Genomic DNA, 12,510 nt, shown 5'->3' on the forward strand with positions numbered 1-12,510 from the left:
AATGACTTGGAGAGTCCCCGCGGCCACCAGGCTTCAGCTTGTCCAGACGTCTAGCATGGACCCACATCCCCACCCCCACTTTCGTGTCAGTGACCCCCTTCCCAGTGTCCTGGGTCAGCCAGCAGGATTGGTGTGGATATGTGAGGACCCCCAGATGGGGTGCATACTTTTGATAAAAGGTCAACACAAGGGATATGATGTTTGTCCCTGGGGCGGAGGACAGAGAACAGAAAGAAAGATAGAATGGCCTCCTCCCCTCCCATGGGGGAAGCTTTAGAGACTATAGAAGCTTGCAGGTAAGAGGGCAGCTGTTTGGAAGGACAGTGTAGGTCAGTGGAGGTCATGAGGGAATGCTGGCTGCAGCAAAAGAAAAAATCCTTTTCAGAGAGCAGAGAAGTAAGGGGACAAGAGAGCAAAATGTCTCTGCTGGGGAAGCTGGAGGGATTTCTCCTCTCACCTCCTTAGGGCCCCACAGCTTCTTACTCTCCACCCGCTCCTGGAGTTTGGAGAGACAAAAAAAAAAAAACTCTGAATTTATGCCAAGAGAAACTGCAGCTCCTCAAAAATGGAAGGCAGGGTCATCCTCCTAATATTTTGAACGTGGACTGTTCCAGAGAGAGCAGCAAGACGTGTCAGGAATGAGATTGGTCTGAGCAGGGCCCCAGGAACACTGCCTAGCTCCACCAGGGAGATGAAAGAATTTTCTCCTTCCTTTTGCCTTTTAAATGTAATTCTGTCTGCCCTCTCCCCCGCACCCTCTCAACCCTCTAGCTGGGAGCAGTGCAGACATTTAACCATCCTGGGAAAGGCAGGATCCTTTTCATTAACTTCAGCCTGATTGAAGTCCCTGGAGCCATGGCAGATTTCATTTTCCTCCCTCTCGCTGCCTCCCCGTCTTGGATCCCTCCCTAGGCAGCGAGGCTGCTGTGAGTAGTGAACTATTTCCCCATGGGACTGAGGCGGGGATAGGGTCCAAGGGGGAGGCAGTGGAGAAAAGTCTGGATCGGTGCTTTTCAAGGCAGTGGTTTTGGGGAGGGACATATTTACTTCTTCTTGCTTATGCCTCAGTTTCCCCTGAATTTCTGAGCACATCTATTCCAGCTTCAGGGCAGAAATCTGCAGCTGGTTATGCCTGGGCGTTAGACCTGGACTGGACGGATGTGATCTGCAAACAAGGTCTCTGCAGAGGGGCTGGAGGTTAGTGGACCCACCCAAGCCTGTTGCTAACTAGCAAGGCAGTCTCAAAAATGTCACTCATCAGCTTCTTCTCCTGCAAAATACAAACTTAGTCTGGAATTTTAAAATATGTTTTAGTGCCAAAACATTCATTTACAAATGAAGTTGTGTACAAGAAACAGGGAAAAGCAGAGCCATTCTCGTTGAAGGAAGAGAGAGGAGAACATAGTAGAGACCTTTGTATATATAACATTTCCTCACCCCAGTTCCCCAGCAGAGGTGGCTCCTCTGGGGACACAGTGGGAACACAACGGTTTTCTCATCCCCTGCAGAAACCTTCATCTGCCTCCCTCAGGCCCTGGCACTGTAGGACTGGAACTCTTTTAGGGAGGTCCAGGTCTAGGTGTCAGAGATCTTGTCCTATATTTCTAATCCACACCTGAGCGCCATATTTTAGTGCCCGAGGGTCAGCTGCTTCTCCTTTCCTGGGTGCAGAATGTGTAGACTTCTAGAAAATAATTCACTTTGGAAAGTGGAGTATTTAAGGTGCAAGGCCTATGTTTGACCCAAGAGCTCGTGCATCTGGTTACAGCAGTGGTTAGAACCCAGGAGCCAGGCAGGCAGGGAGTTGTGGCTTGATGGTGACAAAAAACAGGCATCTGTACACCTGCCTTCCAGGACCCATTAGAGGAGACATCACAGGGTTTGCCTTTGGGTGTTTCCCAGGTCAGATACCACTTTCAGTGCACACTAGATTATGAGTGAAACATTCCGCATCTCCAAGGAAAAGGAATTCAGAAGTTTTAGAAGTTACTTAGTTACCATTCCTGCCATCATATCCCTGCATCCTCCCACCCACCATCAGATAAGCTATCACATCTGCCCTGGGATGGGCCCGTTTACCGTGTCACTGTTTCATCAACTGTCTCTCTGTGGTGGTGGATTTATTCACCATTCGGCTCTTTCGCTTTCGTACTGTTCTTCCTTAAACGTAACCTCCGACTTCTGCACTCAAGCATCAGCCAATATTCGTAGTGAAACCCATGGTGGAAAAAGAAGCGCTGTCCCCATTGTCCGAGTTGATTCATTCCTTCAAATATTTGAGTGCCTCCTTCATGCAGGAAACGTCTAGGTGCTGAGTACCGTTTCCTTTTGTCAGTCTGGAGAACGTCTCAAGCCTGCCCCTCACACTTGTGTTCTCTGGGCTCAGCGCTTTAGCTATTCTGGTCCTCGCCTCTGGGCTGACAATATCCTCCATATTCTTTTTAATGCAGTTGACCAACAGGTTATTTAGTGACTCACTGCATGTCCAGACTCTTTTCAACATGTTGAGAAATGCAGAATTTACATAAGATATAAACAATAATCTTGCCAGATGTGGTCTTGTCGGGCATGTTCTTGTTAGGTGCAAAAAAAAAAGAAAAAAAATATATACAACAACAGCACAAAACATAACTTGTCAAAAATTAAGAATTAAACTATGTACAGTTGGCTATTTCTTAAGAGAAGAAAAGAGTATCTAAGGGGAGGGTGGGATAAAGCTTAACTTTTTGGAGTTTGAGTCACAAGGAATAATAACCAAAGATGCTGTATCTCTGTTTCCAATCAAACGACTGGATCTTGTCATTTCTCAATCCCAAAACCGCTGACATGAGGAAATAGTGTCTACTTGAAGATGCTTTACATGCCTCTGTGGTTTATGTTCAGGTGGGGAATCTCAGCACTAGCAGGAACTAATTGTGTGCTCATGCCTCCTGCCTACCTGGCGAACCCTGTTGACAGCAGTAGGAAGATCTCTGCCGGCTGTTGTACTCCCAGGGCCTGGAGAATCTGAGCTCTGATTCCTATATGCTAACACCTGGGAGTGGCTTACAGAGGCCACTCTCATGCTCACATCTCACCCCAACCTTTCTGACCCTTCTCCCCAGCTTCATCACAACCTTGTGTCCAGCTCAAGTTAGGCCAAGGTTGTATTCATAAATTCAGAAGAGTAGATGGTCATTACCAATTAAATATTATTTCTGAGAGGAAAAGTTAAGGGTCATTCACAAAGACACATGCTTTATGTGACTGTCTGTGTCTCATTTGACTAATATTCTGGCACTCAGCTCTTTTCCTATGCCACGTCTCCTCAACACGTGGTCCCGAACAAGCTATAATTCGGAGGCATCTTATTAAAGGAAAAAAAGCACGAGCTCTGGGAAAATACAGTTTTGGAATTAAATTCTGCATACAGGTACTACCTGTGAGGCCTAGGAAATGTCATTAAAATTCCCTAAGTCTCAATATTTCCATCTGCAAAGTGGAGATACTACCTCATGAGGGAGTTGTGAAGATTAGAAAAGAAAAATTATATAAAGCAGCAAGCAGTGTGCCAGGCACCCAGGCGAACCTCGACACATTATGACTCCCTCCCTTTCTCCTTAAGGTAGGCTGCGGCTGGCATTTCGCAGATGCACAGGGCAGTGTGTTGGAACTAGTTCCTGTTCCACATCTCTGTTCTTCCTACCGCCCCCACATGCAGTGCCTTGCCCTGCCACCTTCCCACTTTTCAAGGCTGAATTCAAATTTCATATTATTTCAACAACCCCACCCTGACCTCTCTTATCTCATCTTCTCAGGGTGATGCTTATACCCTTCTACACTCTGCTCATGTTGACAAAGACATGTCTGATCCTTCAGCCACACTATGAAGGCGGGAACTAGGTCCATAATTACCTTTCACTCTTAGTGCCTGGTCAAGGGGCCTGTTGGGTTGTTGCTTGGCTGTTCCGTTACAGTCACATCCACCAGGATGGTGCTGCTCACCCAGATGCCTTTGACGTGGGAAATCTAGCCCCCCAGGACAGGGTGTGGGGGATACAGCACAGCTTTTACCTTCTCCATCTCCTTCCTTCTGCATCCCAGCTTTAACACCATGTAAGCACCATTTTTGGTGGAGTCATTGAAGGAAGCTGAGAAATCCGTTGAGCTTTTCTGAGGGCTGGAGGCCCTGGAGCTCAGCATGACTCCCTCTCTTTTTTTGACCCAAGCAAAATATTGTCACAGCAAATATGAAATCTTTCCTATTTTTCACAGATGCTCTCCAGGCCTAACAAAGCTAGCAGTCACCCTCCTTGAATCAAAATAAGCCTCTGCCCTTTTTTTTTCCTCCTTATATCACACTTTCCTAGCATTTTTAAGAAATAATAAAGAATGGAATTGTTTCATTAATTAATCATATATCTTTATTCGGTGCTTTCTGGTACAAAACCCTAGAAAAGATGCAAAAATATTTAAAACGTTGATCAATCAATATTAAAACCCTTTAATATTGATTAGACACAGGAGTGCAAAAAATAGATACACCTGACTCTTATCCTTTAATTTGCATATGATTGTTTGAAGCATAACTTATGAACACCTAAACAGTATATAAAATCACAGATGCTGTATGACAAAGGGAAACTGAGTCACAAATAAGTGGGATAAGGAGAAGGTCATTTTTACTGAGCTGATTTTAAAGATAGAAAGAACAAAAAACCCTCTTAGAGGAGATAGTCTTTAACTGTCTCGAAAGCAGTAATTCTTAACTTGTATCACAGACTATAGCGGCAAGAAAGCCAGGGCCTCTCTCCCTAAGGACATGATTCTATCCATAGACTTACACGTAATTACACTTACAATTTCAGGGAGTCTGTGCACCTGCTGAAGGCCATCCATAGCCCGTGATTCCTAATTTAAGGCCGTTTGAAGAACTGACAGCACATAGAAAGAAGGCAGGAAAGGGCAGAGAAGTGGAGAAATGGTTCATACGCAGTGGGAGGGCCACTGAGTCTAGAGTCCTAGCCCAGAAATCTCACATTTGTCCTTTGTGACCCTGAGTCTTTAGCTCCAATCCAGGCTGTGGCAAGTCCATTGCTGGTCAGTTGTCCTGGGGGTACCGTATGCAAACTTTGAGAAGTGTCACTAAGGAAAACTCCTTTGTTCTATTCCAGCTCCTCACAGCCAGTGACCTTGCAGCCAGTGACCTCAAAGGATTTCAGCCACAGGTAAGTCCTGTCGATGGTTTCGTGCAGTCTGGGAGAACGAGATGCTCCGTAATTTGGTTGTCAACAAACACATTTGGGAGCCAGGACAAAAACCCCCACCTTAGCTTCTTTGGCTCAAGGTGCTAACTGTGACGATGACCTGGGAGCTTGCTCTCTCCCTCTACTCCTGTCTCATTCCACTACAGACAAAACTGCCTCTTTCTGCTTGCTTTCTCCTAAAGTTTTATAGTGGTAAAAAAAAAAATCTAGTCAAGATGCTTGGAATGTTGGGTGTTGGGTGTTCAGCTTAGGAAAGGGTTAAACCAAAGGAAGTGAGGGAGTTGGGGGCTGGGGTTCTCCCATGTATTTCTCTCTTTTTGGACAGGATACTCACATTTCTGTAATCTTCGTGTGCAAATGCCTTGCAGTCATGATCTGGTGTCGAGGTTAATCTCAGACACCTGCAGAGGCAGACAGTTGAGTTTTGCTGATCTTGGTTAGGCCATGGGCCACTGTATCTCTGGCCTGAGTGCTGTTTGGAGGTTGCCATGGGCAAATGATGAAAGGGTGCTGCAAGAGCTTTCTGGGAACCTTCTTGGCGGGATGAAGATGGAATAGCACCGCCCCCATCTCTGGAAGGGATGGTGATATTCTGTGTACACACAAACAGCAACACATGTACCACAAATACACACTGGACATGCAGAAGCTCTTGTTTTCTCCCATAGATCCCAGTGTAGGAGAAGTATGTACACAAAGGAAGGTAAATCCAGGGGGATAGTTATGGGACAATCCTTGCCCCTGTCTCCCTTTCAAGATGAAATTTTCTGTCACCCTCGAACTCAGCACCTGCCTTGAGATCCCACAGTGCTGTACTTTATGGAACAATGCATCATAGCTATTGGCAGTGAACTTCTGGGAATAGAGCAAGTAATTTTCCAATGGCAGAAATTCCATGTATTTGGGAATGTTTTCTTCTTTAAATGTGTTTCACATCCAGGAGCTCGCGGCACCCTCATACACTTCTCCCGTGGGGGTGACAGCCTGTGAGCACCTTTTTACCGCTGGGGAAGCCGAGGACCCAAGGCCAAATGCAAAGTGGCCCTAGATACACAGAGAGCTAGGAGCAGGAACAGACAGGGGATGGTGAGTGGTGAGGGGAAGAGAATTAACCAATGAAAGGCCCCATCGGTATGAGTTGGAGATAGATCCGTATACCAGTTCGGGGTGTTTTCATCACAGCTTTGTCAATCCTTCTGTCAAGGATGCAATGAAGTTTTAGACATAGATAGCCAGGAAGCCTGTCTGTCAACTGTCAAAAACTGATAATTAATTAAAGTACTTACTCACATAGTCACAGAAACTTCCAGTTGGGCTAAGGGAATGTAAAACCAAAACAAAAGAAGATCAACATTTACCCATACCCCACCCACCTCCGCACCTACACTCACACAGAGCAGCATCCCAGCCAAAGATTTCTTTTTATCTGCAAATGTATAAAAATGAATGGAAAAGGGGCTTTATGTGATGTTGTTCTGTCACTTGAAAAGAACACACAGTGGAGACCGAGTTTATAGAAGCTGCGTTTGTGTGTGTGTGTGCGTCTGTGTGTGTGTTTCGATTTGGGCATAGCTTCTTTCTGAGCTAATCATATTCTCTCTGTGTTTGCTGAGATACATTTTGTAGATATTGGATTTAAAATAAACTATTAAGTGAAGGAAAAGGTACATATAAGTAGAGATGCGTCCATAACATTTGAGGGGGCCGGCAGCTTCCATGCTCCCCCGCAGACGACCCCACCATTTGCAGTGCAAGTGGCTCACTCCCCTGCTTCTGTGCAGCCTTTCTTTCCACACTTTTCCATGTGTGTGTCATCCTCCTGAGGCTGGAAGCATAAATGCATGTTTTCACTCCTCAAGATGCCTGTTCCTAAGGCCAGGAAGTGCTGGGAAATTTGTGGCCGGGGTGTAATGCCCAGATCAAAGTTAATTCTGCAGTGTTATTCCTAAATCAAAAAGGCCCGGATGTGTCTCAAGTCAACACCACCCTTTTGGGTGCTTTTTCAAACAGAAACAGAGAGCTGCCTACATGCTTGGGGCTGCCCCCTCCAGCCTCACTGCACCTAATTGTTGGCTTCTGTTGTCCTCTTTCCCCTTCTCTCTTTGGGTTCCAGATGAAACTGAGCCCCACGCAATAATTCATGGGTGTGTTCCCTTCCCGGACCTGTCATTGACTGTCAGGAGGGAACTCACCGAGGACCCCTCCCTGGGATAATTGTATGTGACTTCTCAGCTTTTGCAGGTTTCACAGTTATCACTTGAGTGTGGAGCTTTTTGTTTTGTTTTGTTTTTTGTTTTTTGTTTTCTTGATGCCTGGTACCTGCTGCAGGCTCTTAAGGAAGATAGTTATGATTTCCTCTCTAATCACTGATCTTTGATGACTTTGAAAGTGTGAAGAGCAGTGACCGTATTGGGCCGGGCTATTCTGTCTGTTTGTGTCTGTCCTTCTCTCTGCATCCAGACAGAAAAGAGGAAGGTAAGGAATGAATATCTGCCTTTCTCCCAATGGTCGTTGGTTTCTAAAGACACCATGATCATTCCTGGAAATAAACACATGACTTTGCCACTGGAGCCAGGTGCTTTCTAACGTATTGTGTGTAAGCGATGGATGGTCTTCTCAGAGGCTGGTGAGCCTGGCCTCTGGACCACAGGGCAGAGCTGTCTGCTAGAGCCAGCCTGGTGCTGGTAGGTGGGTACTATTCTCAGCAAGTTTTAAAGGCACAGATGGAAAAGCTTCTGAAACTCACACCTAAACCACCCTGACTCTTCTGCCCACAAACACATCTCCTTTTATTTTCTTACATCCTGTTCCTCTTGCCTTTTGAAGCAAAAGATACACTTGAGTCAGCTCCTCTCTAGTCTTTGGTGGATTGGAAATGAGAACCCTCATCTCCTTCTGTCCCACCAGACCTATCCTTTCCACCCTGAGGAGGAATAAGAGCTGGCATCTAATTCTCTTTAGTGAAAGCCCAATAACCATATGCTTTCCTGTCCATTTTTCTTTTTGCTCTTTTTTGCCCCTCTAATATCAAATCTCTAAGTGTTCATTTTAGAAATTTATAATACACAGAAAAACACAAGAGGAAAAAATCTCCCGTTATTTTACCTTCAAAACACAGATAATGACATTTTGGGGTATAATCATCCAATCCTTGTTCTATGAAGACATACACATGTTGAATTTTTTTTTTTAATTGGTATCATAGTTTACATTTCTTTGTTGCCTTAGTTTTTGCTCGTTTGCATGTTTTCCATGTCACTGGAAAATCTAGCATCGGGCCATTCTTGCACTAGTCACTAGTACCCTGATTAATTCATCCCTCCCCTCTTGTTGGACATCCATTCCTTTTGTAGGCTGAGGTCCCCAGGAGCAATCCAAGGTAAATGCTAAAATCCAGTTGTATCCAGGATACAACTATGGATAGTATCCAAGGCTTCTTGACATGTATTTCTTTTTTATTACTTGGTTTGCTATAGGGATGTGCAAGTTGCTTAAACTTTACAGTAAAGTGCCCATGTGTGACACCCACAGGCTTTTGTACATGCTTGCAAGGACTCAGGTGGGTGATGTGGGGTACAGAAATAACGCTAACACGGGGACCAACTTCAGATGCAGACTCTCCGTCCCCAGCCTCAGTGCTGGGACAGTGACCTTATAGAGACCATCCCCGACACAGGAGACTACAGACTGAGAGCCTTGGTCCTGACCTGCTGCATAAACTCTCCATTGTCTCAGAGAAGAGGACACTTCCTTTAGGAAAAATAAAATATCATTTCAATCTGGGGCAAGTATAATAGCTGCCTTTGAAGGGCAGTCATTTTTAATGAGTTTCTAAAATGTTATTGCTATTATGGTCAAGGGTAACTTGCAGTGAAAGGTGAGGAGACAGTCTACCAGGACACACAGGAAAACATTTTTTAGTGTGGAAAAAACAGAGCTGTCAATCATATAGTTGTCATTTCATTCAAAAGGCATTCATAGAAGACCTCTGTGTGGGGGTCCCCGCTGTGCACAGACCCTTCCCCAGAAGTTGACACTTCTGAATGTTCTGCCAACAATATTAGCTTTGTGACCCTGGAAAAGTTACCTAACTTCTCTGATCCTCATTTTCCTTATTAATCAAAAGAATTGTGCAGCTGATTTCACAGTTTTGTAAGGATCAAATGAGACAGTGCCTATGAAAGCAGCCTGGTGCATATAGTGAACCAGGATGCCTGGTACGCACAGTGAACTCAATTTTCTCTTCCATTAGAGAAGTACAGATTAAAAATTAATTAAAAATTCAGATGTAGGAGAAATGATATCTGGATGGAGCAAGCAGGTAAGTCTTCCAGGCAGAAATGCCATTGTACCTGGGCCAAGGTCAGTGAGAGGGAAGTGAAGTGGTGAACTTATTCTAGGGCAGGAGAAGCCCTGGATGAAGACTCAGCCAAAGGGCAGCAATGCTTGGGGTGTGTTCTGGAGACTTGAAGTGGTTTCATTGCTCTGCCTCCCAGGCATCGTGGTGGGAAATTACTTGCGAATTCAGATGGGGCCAAATAAATTTCAGGTCTTAAAAGTCTAGAAAAATAGTTGGACTTTAAAAAAAATTAACCATGATTGCAGTTCTCAAACTTACACAAAAGTGGACATAATAGTCTAATAAACCCATATACTTATTATCCAACTTCAATGATATGCTGCTAAAAAAGCCCAAATTTATAGCACTTGCTGCTTTCTGTCTTGTAAATATCCCCATCGTGACCACTTCTAAGCTACCAGGTTTAACAACATGTTTGCAAAGTCTCTGACAGTTAGCTCTCCAGAGCTGATATGAGCTCACAGCAGCACACCACTGGGCCCGATTCGACGATCATTACCATTTTGCCAATCGTACTTCATGTATACTCCCACCTACTTGGATTTTTTATTCTAATTTTTGGGGGGCAGTACTATAAAACAAATCCCAGTCATCATGTTATTTCACTCATAAATACTTTAGCTAGCTTTTCTAGCAAATAAGGGCTTTAAAAAAATATATACGATCACGATGCCATTATCACACCTATCAAAATTAACAGTAATGCCTTAATATTTTCTAATACCCATTCTATATTGAGACTTTTCTGATCATCTCAACATATCATTTTACAGTTGATTTGTTTGAATTGGGATGCAGAGTTTGGATTTTGGCATCCATCTGAAGACAGTGGGAGCCATTGAAGGTTTGAGGGCAGGGGGGAGTCAGAACAGTGATGCCAGAGTATCTTTGCTTTGGCAGAAGATGAGATGAAATGAAGAGGCCATTCAGCAATAAGCCTCTGCCATTGGTCCATATGAGAAATAGGGGGGAATGAAGCTGGAGACAGTGGGGAAGTGACAGAGTATGGAGGCAGAATGAGCAGACCTGACAGATGCTTGGGTGGCTGGAGAAATGGGGATAATATGAACCGAGATGAGGGCCCAGAGGCAGTGCAGTGTTCATGCCTGAGTTAAGAATGATGAAATGTTCAAAGGAGGAGGGCTTTTTCTTTCCCACATGAACCCTTACTCCATTTTCCTCTGGCTCCACAATCAGTCCTACCCAGAGATCACCAGCAGACAAAACCATTTGCAAAAATTCCTGGGCTCCACGAGTCTGAATCCAGGAGTTTTTAATGCAAAGCCTGCAAATACTTGGTGAAGAGAAGCTACTCATCAGGAAGGTGTGACTGTGGAGTTTCCAAGTGGAATGAAATCCTAGCTGTGCTCATCTCCCAACAAAAATGGAAGGCTGGTGTGGAACAGGGACCGTGCCAGCAGCTGATGTCTCGAGGAGGGTCTACGTATTTGGTTGCTACACATGGGCATTCCCGCACTGGGAAATAGAGGGCAGGCAGGAGGGTTAGAGTCGCCTGTCAGCTCCTCTCTTTTGTAGCGTGAAGTCCCTGAGTTCCCAGGTCGCTTGTTCTTCTAGGGTTGAGCATGATTTTCAGAACAAAATCACCAGTATCTGACTCAACTCTGAATGGGCATCTGCTGTCTCCAAGGTCAGCATCAACAGTTATAAAGATTAAAATGGGAGCTCTGAGTTATCAAGGGCACCCAGCCCCTGGTGGACTCAACTGGAGTTGTACTAACTACATGTAGTGAGTACATGTTCTCCCTGCCTTTGGTCGAGTATACGTACGCCAAGGACTTACTGGAAGTACATCTGTGCCAGAACTTGTTCTTTGAACTTTATGTGTATTATCTCACTTAATCTTTACGATGTCTTTGTGAGCTCAGTTATAACATTACCACCATCTTATGAGTAAGCACACAGAGGCTCAGAGAAGTTAAAGTCACAAAGCCCGTAAGTGGCAGAAGTGGGATTTGAACTCAGGCAGTCTGGCTCAGGCATCTGTGTTCTTAACCCCTTATGGTATGCCACCTCGAACAGACATTATCTCCACAGTTAAGATGGCTGAGACCCAGTCAGGGCACTGGTAAGACCAGGACAAGCAGCCCCGTCTTCATTTTTGTAGATTGTGTTGAGTTTTCTTGACCTTTGTCAGGTTCCACGACAAAGCAATTCCTCCATCTCGGAGTCGTAGGGGAGTTACTGCAGAGCATTTTGAATGCTCCCATCTTGGCGAAGGATTTCTGTTGTTCTCATTCTCTTCCTTCTCCAAACTCGCAAACGAGCCTCCCTGTGGTTGGTTGCCCCTTCCACAAAGGAGGAAACCAAGCTGAGGGGGAGGTAGGCAGTGGCAGACACACAGCAGTGAGGGGCCAGGTTGGCTTGTTTTGAATTCACTACATATATTTAGTCTGCTTTTTGGAGACAAACCATCCACAGCAAGGCAGCGTATGAGGAGGACCTGCTGCTGGTACTTCCTAACGCCCTCCCTTTCCCCCACCCCCCTTGTAAAACTAAAAGACAAGCTTGAGCACTGAGAGCACCTGTTCCCAGCCTCGGCTGCAGGTGGGAATTATTGGGGATGCTTTTGAAAAATACAGGAATCCAGGCCTAACCCCGGTGGTTTGGATCGGATTGGTCTGGATGGGATCCGGACATTGGTATTTTCAGAAGCTCCCTTGGATCTAAGTCAGTCTCTTCATTTTCTAGATAAAGACTCCAGCAAAGTCTTTACTTCATATTCACAGGGAATTCCTGTGCTGAGATGTGCCATGGGCTCCTGTTGCTCCCTCAAATCCAGGAACCACAGCACCCTGGTTGGCTGTCTCCCTCTTCCCTTTTCACAGGGAACACCATGGGCCAGGCAGGGGAATATGGCTAAGCATGAGTTCTGCCAAGCCCACG

At 45.2% G+C, this 12,510-nt stretch overlaps 1 protein-coding gene across 2 annotated transcripts in view; it reads left to right on the plus strand.

Annotated features, from left to right (window-relative positions):
- Positions 1-12,510, plus strand: part of SETBP1 (SET binding protein 1) — a 363,575-nt gene that overhangs the window by 181,672 nt on the left and 169,393 nt on the right. For both annotated transcript variants that reach the window (XM_012642646.1, XM_012642645.1), the window contains exon 3: positions 5,154-5,207. In XM_012642646.1, the coding sequence (XP_012498100.1) occupies positions 5,154-5,207 (54 nt within the window). The remainder of the gene's footprint in view (positions 1-5,153; positions 5,208-12,510) is intronic.

The sequence above is a fragment of the Propithecus coquereli genome, unplaced genomic scaffold (genome assembly GCF_000956105.1).
Source record: "Propithecus coquereli isolate 6110/MARCELLA unplaced genomic scaffold, Pcoq_1.0 Scaffold181, whole genome shotgun sequence".
In the NCBI taxonomy this organism is placed as follows: domain Eukaryota; kingdom Metazoa; phylum Chordata; class Mammalia; order Primates; family Indriidae; genus Propithecus; species Propithecus coquereli.